Here is a 15,839-nt window from a genome sequence, read left to right as displayed (position 1 = left end):
GCAAATTTAAAACACCTTAGGAAATTCTGAATGGAGAGTTTACATTCACATCCAACGCTGTCCAATGCATTTTCTTCAACACTGTAATTATAAGAAGCATCATACTGGTAACAAAGGGAAATACTGCTATTGAAGGATAGACAGTATTTAAGTACTAGATTATTAGTAATAAAAAAAAGCCACCTCACTGCCTTGCAATGAACACACTCAAATGATGCAGAAGCTTCCAGCAATTATGCCAATTTTCATTGCTGGCTGCGGTGAGCATTTCTTTCATCAGAATTAAAATACATTCCTTCCAGTTTTAAAATTGTCAAGTATTTCCAACATACATTTAGGAGATATGTCATGAATTCAAGTACACAAGATGAAGCTATAAGCAAGGATCTTTAATATTCAGAGACATTCTCCTATCATTTTCTCTGAGCAGCCCAGCAACTTAACAGTAACACACTGAAAGAGGTTTCAATACAGTCCAGATACACACATTCTACTGAAATACCTTTACTATTCAAAAAAGAAAGAAAGAAAAAGCACTGCAATAAAAAAATTGCTTTGCCAGAAAATGTAGTTAGGAGATACATCTCACACTGCAGTTGTGAGCATGGCACTGCTTGTAGCCATTCCCTTCTACAAGGAAATTTCATGCAGTCAGATCTTATCTTTTAGATTTTTCATCTACTACTGGCTGACAGTTCAGTAGATGCATAACAATGCCTCTACTATCAGAGAGAATAGTTATAAAGAAGTAGATATAAACAGATGATCAATTGGGCAGTGGAAACCAGTCAAACAAAGCCCTTTTGGAAGACGCTGAAGAAATTGGTTCTTTTAACCCCTTGTTGAAAAGATAAAGCTTTTACTTCAATGCGGGATATAACTTATTCCATTTTGTTCCACCATTTAGTCCCAACATTGAATTGCTGCTTTAGAAAATACCATCATATTCTCAAACTCTGAGCAGATACGAATTTTTTAAAATAATATAAGCCTAAAAATAACTTCAAAGAATCTGTATCAAATTAAGGGAACCAAGGTGGGAGCTGTACTGGGGACAACAGTAGGTAAATCAGAGTACTTATGAGAAATGTCATCAAAAGCAGGAAATCTAACACAATTCAGGATCTTCAGCAAGTTCATCTTACTTCCTCTTGAATGCTCAGATGCAAACATGCACTTACTTCTTTCTTTCACAGCTTTCCTCCCATTCTCAACAGGATCACCATCAAATAACAGCAAGCTGCTGATCAGGACTTGAGAGACCAGCCTCCCTGGCCCTCATTTGCTGAGCTGCTAACCTATGACAAGAAGTTCAGGTGCCTGAAAAGATATACTTAGGACATCCTGCCTGCCTTCCAGCTACTAAAGGGAACCGGCCTCATATGGATTGTGCAGTACATCTGCTGGCTCTGGTTTGAATACTACAGAGATCCTAGAAATTCACAAGTGGCAGAAGTTACTCTACTTCAGACATCTGGACCTCAGTCCGCCTGCTCTGTTTCACACTGCTTTGCTATTACAGCTTCTGCAGCCCATTTCAAATCTCCAGTGCAAAAGACTGCCACGAGGCATGTAGAAGATAGCTCTTGTGTAGTACCTGAACAAACTGCAGTCTGCAGCTCCAAAACAAAACGCCATTAAAATAACCTTAATTTCAAAATGCAGAGCTAGCAACTTAATTGCAATGCTTGATGCATCCAATAGTATCCTGCTAAACTAATGGGCATTTCAAGGTTCTGCTCAAGGAGGAACCCACAGTTCAAAAACTCAACACCCCTCTGTTGTGTTTCCTCCTTTACCACCAAATTACAATGCTCAGGAAGCAGATCCCTAACAGAGAGAGAAAAAGGGATTTAATATGTACTTGTCAATAAATCCTCAGTACTTACAAAGGCACACTTCCAATCTGCACTGGAATTAATGCTATTGTGTAACAAGCAATGCCATTATTAACCTGGTAATCTTTACAGGATTTTAAAATTAATTAAAAAAAAAAAAAAAAGAAAAAAAAAAGCCAAAAAACTCAAGAAACAAAAAACTTGCTGTTGGCAGAGGCAATGGAAGACACAAACAGTATCTGATGAAAATTCCCACTGACTATTTCAGTTAATAAGAGGAAAATAAGAAGGTACTTGCTACTTCCTGTTGTTTCCCATCAGGGAGGTCCAAGAGCTCTGCAGGAAGTCAGGATTGGAATAAGAAAAGTAAACATTTAAGCCATTTTATTTATTAGAGCAAAATGAGTTCATGATTCCTAATTCCAGTCTATTCTGACTACTACCCATATTTGAAAGCTTTTCCATATTCAAGCTTGAATGTCACAAGCAGGATTTTTGCATCTATGGCAAAATAACCCTTAATAGCTGCACAGAAATAATACCGATTTACTATACCAGAGTAACTCCATAAAGTTAAGCTTTGCACTTGAAAGAGGTGTAAAATTTCTTCAGTGTGTTGCCAACATTTGAATACCTTGGGTAGGATTCACCCATCTGTGTGTCAGTTTACATGAAGGACCCTTCATAGTCAATGTAGACCTAGGTAATGCATGTAGTTAGGGCATGACTTGTCTCATCCTAAAAGCAGGTGTCTACATATGGTCAAGTGAATTGTATCTCAGCAATGATATACTTGTTTCAAATAATCACAAAATTACAGGATCATAGGGGTTAGAAGGGGATCATCTAGTCTAACTCCCTGACAAAGCAGGTTCACAAGCATACTAATACAGCCATTCACTAGGGAGCATCCAGATGAATAGCAAGAATACCTTCAACAGAAACTACAGAGAAAAATACAGTGCACGTTTATAAGCATTGCTTATGGAGGTGCAGATGTACAGGGGAAAAAAGTCAACTCAATCTAAGCTAACTTCTCTGTGTGCTCAGTGCCCCACAGCACTGCTGTAAGGCTTCAGAAAACAAGGTGGTCAGCTTTTCCCATTCCCTCATCACTTCAAAATGAAGAAGCTAAAAGCAATGTTGATACATCATAAGGCTCATACAGACTACAGTCTCCAACAACCAGCACTCATTACAATGCACCACTGCTCCCGCTACTTGGACAGTGCATTAATATGAAAGTTATTGAATGGAACTAATAAAAATGATCCCTTCTGAGTCAAAGAGGCACTCTTGATTGATCAAGGAAGAACAACAATGACTACAAGTAGGTGCCTGACAGCTCTCTGAAAACAGCAGGGAATCAGTGGTGCAACTTGTGGTCTTGTTCCCTATCTCCTGATACCCTCTCTTGGTGCAATCTGCAGTGCAGAACTGAAGCATGAACTAAACACTACGCTGGCAGATGTTAACATCTATTGCCACTAAAGAAATCTGGTCTATGTACAGCTCTCTCTGTTCTACAAAGAACAAAGCTTAGGGAAATGAACCTCCATGGGAGGGGGAACAGAACAAGCCCTGCATGATCCACAATGAGATGGTTCTGGACCTGCTTCGAAAGCTGGATGTTTACAAGTCCATGGAGCCGGACGGTTTGCGCCCTAGAGTGCTGAGGGAGTTGGCGGATGTGGTTGCCAAACCACTCTCCATCATTTTTCAGCAGTCTTGGCTGACTGGGGATGTCCCGGTGGATTGGAGGCTGGCTAATGTAATGCACATCTTCAAAAAGGGTTGGAAAGATGATCCTAGCAGCTACAGGCCCATCAGTCTCACCTCGGTGTCCGGGAAGGTTATGGAAAGGATAATCTTGGGCATCATCACGGATCAACTAAAGGTCAGCCAGGGGATCAGGCCTAATCAGCATGAGTTTATGAACGGTAGATCCTGCCCGACGGACCTGATTTCATTCTATGACAAGGCGACCCACTTGGTAGATGAAGGTAAGGCTGTCAATGTGGTCTACCTGGACCTTTGACACTGTCCTCCATAACATTCTTGTGGAGAAGATGGCTGCCTGTGGTTTGGATGGGCGCACGCTCCGCTGGGTGAAGCGCTGGCTGGATGACCAGACCCAGAGAGTTGTGGTCAATGGAGTGGAATCCAGTTGGCAGCCAGTCATGAGCGGTGTCCCCCAGGGCTCGGTGCTTGGGCTGCTTCTGTTTAACATCTTCATTGATGATCTGGATGAGGGGATTGAGTGCACCCTCAGTAAGTTTGCAGATGACACTAAGTTGGGAAGGAGTGTTGATTTGCCTGAGGGGAGAAGGGCACTACAGAGGGACCTGGATAGACTTGATCGAAAATGAGTTTCAATAGGACCAAGTGTCAGGTCCTGCATTTTGGTCACAAGAACCCCAGGCAACCCTACAGGCTTGGGGAGGTGTGGCTGGAAAGCTGCCTGATGGAAAGGGACCTTGGTGTGCTGATGGCCAGCCAGCTGAATATGAGCCAGCAGTGTGCTCAGGCAGACAGGAGGGCCAATGGCATCCTGACTTGTATCAGGAATGGTGTGGTGAGCAGGACTAGGGAAAAGTCATCCTGCCCCTGTACTCGACATTGGTGAGGCCTCACTTCAAGTACTGTGTTCAGTTTTGGGCACCTCAGCACAGGAAAGACATGGAGATACTGGAGCAGCTCCAGAGAAAGGCAACGAGGCTCGTGAAGGGCTTGGAGAATCAACCCTATGAGGAGAGGCTGAGGAAGCTGAGGCTGTTTAGTCTGGGGAAAAAGAGGCTGAGGGGAGACCTTATTGCCCTCTTCCAGTCCCTGAAAGGTGCTTACAGTGAGAGTGGGGCAAGTCTCTTCACATTGGTGACAAGTGACAGGACAAGGGGAAATAGCCTCAAGTTGCGCCAGGGCAAGTTTAGGTTGGATGTTAGGAAACGCTTCTTTACAGGAAGGGTAGTTAAACACTCGAATAGGCTCCCCAGGGAGGTGGTTGAATCGCCATCCCTGGATGCGTTTAAGAGCTGTTTGGATGTGGTGCTCAGAGATATGATTTAGCAGAGGGTTGTTAGGGTGCTATGGTTAGGCTGTAGTTGGACTTGATGATCTTCAAGGTCTTTTCCAACCTGTGTGATTCTATGATTCTATACCGTAAGGGGCCTTCACAAACATCGTTTACCTATTCTTTAGTCACCTGATCTATTCCCACCTTTTAATGCAGTGTTGCCTGATAGGAATGATAATCTATTAGTTTAAATAATAAAGTTTTGGAAATATGACATTTTGCCTCCAAAACCAGTTTGGGAATGAACTACTATTTGGGAATACTACTATTCCTGTCCTTTAGGGAACATTCACAGGAGTTCCACCACAGTTTTGTGATCCTTAACCTACGTGGCAGGAATAACAACAAATGAATAAAACACTTTACAAGGCAGAACAGTTATTCTGTTAAAGATTTGAAGTCAGATATCCTGCAACTTATAGCACCTATACTGTCTTCTTAATAATTTAAATCAGTAGAAAGGCAGCCAAAGAAAGCCTTATTAAATCTGGCTTCATCTGAATGGAACTGGGGGCAGGAAAAATAATAAAAAACAAGAAATATCAACACATTGGTTCACAGTACAGCAATAAAAGCATTGCTAAGTGAGCTATAAAAGGACATTGGATTAGCATTTAAAGAATCTTCTGAAAGCACCCAGAGTACGTGGAACTCTTGCACAAAAGGTAGAAAGGAGGGAAGAGGAGAGTCAGTTCAAGTCATTTAGAATGCACATACATTAAGTCTTCCCCGTGCTACCAGAACAGCTGCTGGAATAATTATTTCTAGAACTTCACATATATATAGATAAATATTTATTTATTTATTGAGATAACACACAGGTAAGTTTTACAGCTAATCCATTTTTCACTCCTTGCATAAAGAAGGAACTAAGGAAAAGTTAAATAGAGAGCTTCTCAAATGAGAAAAAGTTTCTTTAGCTCTTGACTGAACTATTCAGGGTGTTGGTTCTAAGAACAGCTTTCTAGCCAATGGGTTATAACACTCCCAGTCCCACTAATGGAAAGAGAAAAGTAGTTAAGGCCAAGCACTCTGCAGTTGGTATGGCCAACATTTCAAAGGCATGAGCGAGAACAATAGCTACCAATACATGTTGAAAGACCCCCTAAAGTAAGGAATTAAACTACTGAGGGATAAAATTCAATTGCTTAAGCAAGCAAAGGTGTTCCTGGAACTAGGATTCTGAACACACCAATCTGCCTTTGAAGTGTGCTACCTCCAGGCTTCCAGGATATTCAGTCGACACATTACTGAGGTCTTGCTATTAGATACTACATATTTGTGACACAGCTGTACACTCTTTTGGCAAAGTTTGTCTGCTAAACAGACCATCTTCATGTCAGCTGACCCACTACAAAGATGTTTCAAAGCCCAGTTTATATGGATATGCATACACACATACATATTTCAGTTCACACTTCTGCTGTTTAGGCTGACCTTGCCTGACCATTTCCAGGATTGGGCCTGTCAGCATTGTGCTGTCTGACTGAAGCACCATACCCTGTCTTTAAAATCAGAACCATACTCTCACTTTATAATGCCCAATCCTCTTGCTGCAGCAGCTCTGCATCTTCCTGCTTTTCCTTCTTCCACTTCATTGGTTCCCCAGCTGACAGCAGTCCCTAACCAGTATCAGTACTGCAAGTATCCTGGTACTGCAGTTCAGCAGCAGTGTCACCTGAACATCTGTTGGGTTGGCTCACATCATCACTTCAACAAACATCAACCCCACATATCCTCAGCCACAGTGGCTCGCTAATCGATGTCCAGAAGTGAATAAGGAGGATAAAATGAACTTTTAAGTTTATTACATGCTTTCTGAACTGATGTAGACATTCTAGAAATGCAAAATGGTTTTTCCAAGCTTGCAAATACCTAAAAACAGTCCAAAGTTCCCTGGGAAACAACGGCACCCCCAAACTAACAACTATACAGCTGGTCTAACATCAATCCTCTAACACATTAACAATGTACATGCGGCAACATACCATCTCCCCGCATAAAATCCTCAAATAACCGTTTATATGAATCCCTATTCTCTGTTACTTTACACAACCATTTCCTGCTTTGATGAGAAACATTTGTTTCATACTCTCCATCCTTTAGAAAAAGGAGTCTAGGTAGAAATTCAGTCAGCTCAGCTATAACAGTGAGGTTCAAAGTATGTTTGTGCTGCAAATATATGTATATTCAGGTTACTCCGAAAGTAATGCCTCCTATTTATTTCCATGGAAACCACAACAGACACAAAGAGAACAATCACACTAGGGTCAATGGAAGCCAATTTTTCCGCATGGAGGAATTCAGTGACACACTTTTGCTTCATACACACTTCCATGTCAGACATCATTTGTCAGAGTGTCCCTCTGCCACCATCTGTCACACGACAACAACATGTAATGGGATATTAGTGGGAAGGTTCAACCCCTCCTGCCATCCCATCAGCATCTGCCCCCGGTGTCACAGGCCAACATCATAAAATATAAGGCATTACTTTCAGAGCAGCACTTGTATTTTAAGCAGTAAATTTCTCCGTAGCTAACTAATCGTTGGAGGTAAATTTTGACAGCATCATTGGGACATTTTTATGACCTTTAAATTAGCCAAAGACACTCACACACACACACAAAAGAGCACTTTTAAGCTGTTACAGCAGATGAAATTTAAATAAGAGGCAATAAACCCATTAGAAGTTTTTAATAAGCAAATGTTCCGCTTTAAGTGCTATGGGAAACACCAGTAGGAAACTACTCAAGGGAATAAGACCAAGTATTTTCACTCCAGATCACAAAAAGCTGGCAGAAATCACATTGCCATTTGCTTTCGCTAAGCTGACAGTGGATGTAACAACTCCCTGCTCCCTAGTTCATCCAAACCCACAGACAGCAGTTCCTTCCACACCACTGGAGCAGACTTGGTTCACTCCCACACTGCAGGGAGGAAAACTGGTAATCAGAGCCTACGTAGAGGAACTGCCTTTTAATACACCTGTGATCCCAGAAACGACACAGTCTTTTGGTTGTTCCCTGTACTCTATTTTCACAGGGACTGCCAGCTGCATTGTAAAATTCACTTCATTTAACAGTGCTGATAACCAAAGCCTAAGCAGCTACTAGAACTCTACATTTTGACTTCTATTTCCATGAACTACACAGTAACCAAATCTCTGTTAACATTAGGAAATACTGGTATTATTTTTAATTCTGCTGGATCGTAAACCAAGTGACCCAAATTCAAAATATAGTCACATTGAAACTCACTTTGAAATTCAATTGGTTTTGGTTTTCCCCTGCCTCATTTTTAGATTAGGCATAACAGGGAAAATACCAGCCTCACAAGTTTACTAGTGGTGGGAAATTCCACTCAATAGCATGGAAATTCTTCATAGAGCATTTTAATACAAGCTTGACACCACTGGCTTTTCCTGCACAGAAGAATGTCTTCTTTGACAATACTACATTCAAAAGAGTTTCCTTGAAACTCCTTCCTTACATGAAACAAGCTGGTTAAAGAGGAGTGAACGAGGTCATTCTATAGTGCAGATGTAAATCAGCGGGCCAACCCAAAAGCCCACTGCACAATCTGCCAGCTAGTCAGTATACTCCTGTGAAGAATAAACCGAACAGCATTAGTTTTGTCTCTGAGGATTTAGACCTTAAATAAAAAGTCTCAAATTGGATACTCAGAACTTGCTACAGTAACTTCTAGACAACTTCCAACCCCACTGAAGTGACTACACCACTATGGAGGTTTGGAGCTCCCAGATATTTCCGGTGGCTTCAGTGTTTCTGTCACCCACTTGACAGTCCTAGGAAAAAAAGCAAGAATGTAAATGCACATCTACAACATATGTTCTTTTCAAAAAGACTCGCTCCTAAATCTCTTTCATTTTGTTACTGGTTGAAGAATTTATTTCCTGATGGTGCTACAATGGAAGCAACACTTGTGAAAGGATGCATAGAAGCAACCCCATATGTGTATGTATGTGGGAGTGTGTGTATATATAAATAAAATATGTATTCTCTGCAGCACTTAAGATGGAGGGAATTCACTTTAATCAAGCAGCAGTATGTGAGATGAAATGGAAATAAACATATGTAGCAGGCAGATCAAAAACATCTTAAGTCTTCGTAGACTATCAAAAGTTGGAAGAACAATAGAGCTTCACCATAAGAAAGCTCAAATGAAGCCATTACGTCCTTCAAACTCACTAATAAAGATGCTACTATCAAACCTAAAAAGGGAAAGATCACGTTACATACAGAAAAATAAGAAAATCGAAGATATTTCAAACGCTATGTTTTCAAGATAAAATGAAATGATGGCATCCCACAGATGACAGCAGATGCCAAGATCAGCTGAGAGTCTGGCATATATCAGAACACTGGATACCATCTGCATACATGACGGGATATCAAGAATTACATCTTCAGTCCACACCTCACAGACCTCCAACTTGTATTGGTAGCCAAATATTTCTAGGCATTAATCAGCTAAAACACAAAACACGAACAATACTGAAATCCTTGTTTATTAACTGAAGTACTTATTCCTTAATTAAGAGCAAGCATCGAACATATTCGAGTTGTTAGTCTGGGCACTCCTCAAGTATTTATATCCTGGGAGTTCCCAGGCATTACATGCTTTAACAGCTTCATATAGATTAGTTTGCTAAGATAGTTTGTCTACAGATAAGGCAAAGAAGAAACATTCGCCTCTATTATTTTTGTTATTGACACTAGTCAGATTTAATTAATATGATTTAATACCTGCATAAAGTTTTGCTATGCGTTTCCATGCACAAATCTTTCTACACATTAAGTCTCAATATATTATTATTATTATGTACAGGCTGATGACAAAGAGCAAACACAAAAATGTGTTTACAGTATGAAGCAAAATTAATAGGTATAAAACAAAATAGAATCTCAAGCTAACTTTGTGGTTATCATGGACAACTGAGAGAATCTGGAAGAAAGCATCCTTGTCTCAAGGATTGTTCAGCAGGACTTGCCCAAGGCCATGATCAAGACAACAAGAGGGATCTCTTGGAAAGAGTCCAGCAGAGGGCCACTAAGATGGTGAAGGGCCTGGAGCATCTCCCCTATGAGGAGAGACTTAGGGAACTGGGTCTGTTTAGCCTTGAAAAAAGAAGGCTGAGAGGGGATTTGATCCAGGTTTATAAATACCTGAGGTGTGGGAGCCATAGTGGTGAGTCTGGTCTCTTTTCAGTAGTGTGTGGGGACAGGACTAGGGGTAACGGGATGAAAGTACAGCATAGGAAGTTCCGCATGAATGTGCAGAAGAACTTCTTTACAGTGAGGGTGACGGAGCACTGGAACAGGCTGCCCAGGGAGGTGGTGGAGTCTCCTTCTCTGGAGATATTTAAGACCCACCTGGACGCCTACCTGTGCGCTGTGGTATAGGGTGCCTGCTTTGGCAGGGGGGTTGGACTTGATCTCTAGAGGTCCCTTCCAACCCCTACAATTCTGTGATTCTGTGAAGAGGAACTCATGAGGTTGAGTGACCAGAAAGAACCCGCTCACAGTTGACACAGTGACCACCACGCAGTGTGCATGCTCAACAGCTGCCAGGTGATTGTAGGTGTGTGATTGCTGTATGATCTGCAATCACCCAACTGCAGATCACCCAAGGGGGAGTACATGCCATTGCCACAAGCAACCAGAAGTACATGAGAGCAGAACAAAGAGCACAAAACCCCTAAGAGTTCAGAGGTAAAACAGGGAGTCTTTCCACCCAACCACAGCTGTTAAGGTCAACAAGATGCTGCTGACCAACCCACAGCCCCCTAGGGACTATCAGGACACTGCTGGGCCCATGGTACTGACTATCCCCAATTCACAAGCCCCTCACTACAATTCCTCTGTTCACTGTTGCTACCTTTCCCATCTTTCCCACATTACTTAACTCTTTATCCCACTCCAGGTATGTGTGTATATATACAAGTGGGTATCAAATCATCTCCTCCAACAGTTGGAGTGAGACAACCCCTCATACGAAAAGTTCCACAGAAGCCCAATGGTGTTCAGATACTCCATTATGAACGCTCTACTATTTGGCCAGTCATTAAGCACCAATCAGCACAAAGTTTGGGTACATGCTGGATTTCTAATCACAGCTTCCTCATATATACTGACGATTATTGCACCATTAAATAACAAAGAATGGCCATTTGAGAAACAAAAGGAAAATGTACAATAAGTTAACCAAGACACTTAAGAGCAGGCAAGCATCACATTCGCAGACTCACTCTCACAGCATTCCTCGTGGTTCATGTTTGTGCCCAGCAGCCCATTGTTTGGCAGTGCAACCACAAAATACACCAACTACATCAAATAAGTAGCCAGTGGCAATTCAGAAAGCAAGCCATGAGTTTTCCAGTACTAACATCCCCAAAATTTATCTTGTACTCGGCATTGGTGAGGCCGCACCTCGAGTACTGTGTTCAATTTTGGGCCCCTCACTGCAAGAAAGACACTGAGGCCCTGGAACATGTTCAAAGGAGGGCTACGAAGCTGGTGAGGGGTCTGGAGCACAGGACTTATGAGGAGCGGCTGAGGGAGCTGGGATTGTTCAGCCTGGAGAAGAGGAGGCTCAGGGGAGACATTATTGCTCTCTATAACTTCCTGAAGGGAGGTTGTAGTGAGCTGGGGGTTGGCCTCTTCTCTTGTGTAATTGATGACAGAACTAGAGGGAATGGTTTTAAGCTGCACCAGGGAAGATTCAGGCTGGACATTAGGAAGTATTACTTCTTGGAAAGGGTGGTCAGGCATTGGAATGAACTGCCCAGGGAGGTGGTGGAGTCACCGACCATGGGAGTGTTCAAGAAATGTTTGGATGTTGTGTTGGGGGATATGATTTAGCCGGGAAGTATTGGGAATGGTTGGACTAGATGATCTTCTAGGTCTTTTCTAACCTTGATAATTTTGTGATTCTGTGAAATCACACAGCTGTCTTTGCAACACCCTCTCTCAGAAATACCAGAGAGAGACCAGAAACTCCCAGATATTCTTTTCTATATAGGAAAAAATATTTTATTTGCAAATGGAACACACATGACAGTACAGAGCGTATCCATGCTGCAGATGGCCTCACCACCAGGTTACCTCTGCAGGATGAATACTGACTAACGCACACCAAAAGAAACCCCTCATGTCTCGACAGCTGGCACTGCTGCTGTCCATATTGACCTGTGCATCAAGTGTGCAACACCGAAACTCTCAATTCACTTACGATCCTCAGGTTTGAAAGCTTTTTCACAGCACGCTCTTCTTAGCTGTTAATAACTTAGCAGGGAGTGAGCCAACAATCTCCCAGGTTGTCTTCCAACACAAGTTTTAGTAAAGCAAAGGAGCATTTCAGCTTGGAAGTGGTTTACTGAAGACAAAAAGCTGATTAATAGGAGCTCACACATCCAGACTACACTAGAAAATCGGTTTGTTTTTAGTTCCCAGTTCCTCAGTTAACGTGGATATTAGCACAGCACGACGCGCCTTCCCAGAGCTGGCGCACTGAGGCATTTGTCAAATCAGAGCCTTTCCTTTGTTCAAGCCTGATTCCCTCCTGCCAGTCTTTCTCCAGGCATCTTTTTGTGCCTGGTACTGCTCGGCACATGTGTATAAGCAGCCCTCCTGTTTACCTTTCAGGAGTTTTTCATAGTTTGTTATTCTATTGTAGCCCTTCCATAGGACATTGCTTCTAGCGAACAGCTTCTTCGCTTGTTTATTTCTTCGCTGCAGTCACGGGATCTTATAATTTACATAACGTGAGGAATTTATTGTCTAGCTTTCTAAGCTTATACTCTTCTGTTTATTACTTCAGATCATTTCTCATACACATTTTGTGCAACGTATTACTGGAGGTGACAGCTTTATGCTGTTTTGTCCCTTCTTCTGTCTTCTGAAACTCCAGGACTTCCTTCAACCACAACACATTATTCCTCACAATAATCAGCTCTATAAGGTGAGTCTTTCTTCAAAGCCTAACATAAATTTACTACTCCCTTTACATCACTTGGAAAACAAAGCAGCCAATGCACTTGTAATTAGCTGGTACGCTGTCACTTCAACGTAGCCAAAACAGTGACAAGACCTAAGGAATGTGACAAAGACTGTGAGATCTATACGGGTTTCTTCTTCCCAATGGACAATGAACAGTAGCGTGAAAGCACACAAATAACTAGAAAGAAAGTAGGGTAAAAATTGGTATGGCTGTATACTTGAAGAACAGAGAGAAGTATGCATTGAGCTATTCATTCATACACAGCCCACTCACATCATCAGAAAGAGTGAATGGCGGTATCAGTTCACTGCTGCTATGATTCATTGTTTTAGCTGTCCTTTGTCCTCCTGTAAGCAGACGTTCGAACAGCACTCATCTTTTCATTCTTAAGATGCATGTCATTTCATGCTCAACGGCACCTCGTTTTATTTCTGCTATATTTAAACATAACGTCTGGGAATTGAGCTATGCTATTCATGACCTCGAAACTCCTAATGATCGCACTCTCCCACAACCTATGTTGCAACTCCTGAGCTGGCAGCATCTATGCCCCCATTTCTCATTTCCAAGTCCCATCTTAAAATATCTCACCATCCACCAAAGTTTGGGCTTTGCATGTTAATTCTATACAGTTCACGGCTCTGCTCTGAAATGGAAGAGCAACAGCATCTCCTGGATCCGACAAGTTTAAATACACCAGCTTTGGGTCTCACCGATTACCCGATTCTTAAAGTTCTGATGAGACAACCCGACTCCTACCTAAACTAAATGTTAAAATTAAAGGCTGAATGAACATACTAACAGACATCCACGTGGAGGAACAGGCTCAGCATACCCTGCTAACAAACATCCCAGGCCTGACTTTCTCAGGTAAGCCCAAGCAAGGCTCCAATTGTCCCAAGTATTTAGATAGACGGTTTTCTTTTGTATACAGCCGGAAATGGTTCAAGCTGTACCCCTTTGGATCAGATGTGCTGGCGGGTAGTAGAAACAGAAGCCTTTATTACTGAGCAAGTAATTGTCTTAAGTACCAGGTACTTAAGAGGACAATGGCCGATACCTACTCAATAACAGCCAGTCTGGAGTTCCTGCCGCCTTGTGTAGGTAGAATTTTCTACTCGAGCTCACAAAAAGCACAGCCACATACATCCTATTAACTCCTATCATCAAAGTTGAGCATCTCCTCTGCACGCAGCATTCTCCAGGACCTTCCCCGTTCTCAGCAGATGATGCTTGCGGGTACCGTTCCCTACGATGCAGCTGCAGGTCGGAGCGCTCCTCAAGCATTTCAAACACACTCAACATCAACACGAGCTCCCGTATCTCCAAAGGAGCTCCCCAGAACTTTCTCACTGCATTCCCTGTCCGCTGTGGCACAAACCAAGTTTCCTACGGCGGGCCGGAGCTGCCCGCGGCGCTGAGCGGACAGGTGCCACCCGACCGGCCGAGGATGACACCCGCCGGACTTCCCGGGCCGAGGTGGGAAATTTGAACGAAATAAAGAAACACCGACCCCGCCCCCCCTCCCCTCCCCGCCCACTAACCTCCCCTCGCGACACCCCGCCATCTATCGCGACAGACGCGTCCCCAGCGGCCTTACCGGGCGTGCAGTGGAGGGGCGAGGGGCCGGGCGAGGCGGGAGGGGGCGGCGGCTCCTTGGTCGGTGCGGCGGGGGGCAGCATGAGGTAGCGGTCGGGCTGCGGCAGGCAGCGCTGACACACGGTGTGGAGGCAGGGCAGCAGCTTGGGCTGCCGGCTCTGGATGGGCTGCCCGCACACGCCGCAAGTGTCCAACAGGTTGAGCGGGGCCGCCTCCCCGCCGCGTTCCGCCGGGCCCTGGCGGCTCTCGGCCTCGTTCTCCCCGCTCAGCGCCGCCGCCCCCGTCCGATCCACCGGGCACGGCCCCCCCTTGGCCGCCGCCGCTTCCGTCGCTACAACCGTAGCCGTCGCTTCTTCCATTGTCCTGAGCCGGTCTACGGAGCGCCGAAGAGAGGCGGGGCGGCCCCTCCGTCCGCCGCCTTTCGCCCGCCTTCCCTCGCCGACACCCACCCGCGGGCGGCCCGCGCTGTTTGTGTGCGTGCCCCGGGAGGAGGCTGCCCCGCCGCCACAAACGGCCAACGGCCGCCCGCGCCCCGCCCCGCTCCTCTCCCCCTCCGCTGCACGCCCCTCCCCGCTCCACACCCCCGGCTACGTGCGGAGCGAGCCGGCCCGGCCCGCCCTCGAACCAACCAGCCCCTTCTCTCACATAGGCCCCGCCCCTCATAAGCCTCCCCCGCTGTAGGCCGTGCCCCTAATGGCTCTCATCCGCAGGCTGTCTCCTCAGCTCTGTGCGCAGCCCTCACCACCCAAAAAGAGCCCTGCACCCCACCGGTTCGAGTTCACTTTGTTAAAGACTTCCAACTGCTGCAGCCCGAGTGGTTGGGCCAGGAGGCATGTAGACATTTTGGCCTGTGTTCAGTTTGGCCCGTGGCATCGCCCAACTGAAGTTGATAGGCAATCAGTAAAACTTTAAAAGTACAGATCTAGTTTGGACGCACCGTTCTGCTGAATCAAATGCTTAAACTTCAGTACACACGCTGATGTAAAACACTGCCTATGTATTGGTCACGGGTCAGTCATAGGCTGATTCACGCTGATGCCAGATGGCTCAGTAGCCCGCTTTCTGGCAATCCCTTCTAGATCAGAGATAAATGTAATTCCTGGTTCCAACTCAACTATACAATCTCAGCTCAACAGACAGGGAAGCATGACATGACACTAGCAGCACTTGTCCAAAGCAACTTCTGCCTCCCAGCCCGGCTCAAATCCTGCCCTCCTCTCTACCATCTTGGCTGTGCAGCACTATATGATGGTGTTCTGTTTAGTCCTTGTGACAGGAGCTAATGTGCCAAGACTGTGTAAATGCTA

General features: G+C 44.3%; 1 protein-coding gene across 9 annotated transcripts in view; it reads right to left on the bottom strand.

The window, feature by feature from the left end:
• TRIM24 (tripartite motif containing 24) overlaps positions 1-15,078 on the bottom strand; it is a 54,546-nt gene extending 39,468 nt beyond the window's left edge. For 7 of the 9 annotated variants that reach the window (XR_014936412.1, XR_014936414.1, XR_014936413.1 and 4 more), the window contains exon 1: positions 14,534-15,078. Coding sequence is in view for 3 of the 9 variants with exons in the window: in XM_015867130.2 (XP_015722616.2) it covers positions 14,534-14,891 (358 nt within the window). In the remaining 6 variants the exon portion in view is untranslated. The remainder of the gene's footprint in view (positions 1-14,533) is intronic. The other 2 variants (XM_085521793.1, XM_085521801.1) reach the window with 2 other exon arrangements.
• Positions 15,079-15,839: the final 761 nt, after the last annotated feature.

The sequence above is a fragment of the Coturnix japonica genome, chromosome 1, assembly GCF_054131305.1.
Source record: "Coturnix japonica strain WE chromosome 1, WE-NBRP24, whole genome shotgun sequence".
NCBI classification, from domain to species: Eukaryota; Metazoa; Chordata; class Aves; order Galliformes; family Phasianidae; genus Coturnix; species Coturnix japonica.
Note: the sequence above shows the minus strand (reverse complement) of the source record. Positions and strands in the feature narration are given on the sequence as shown.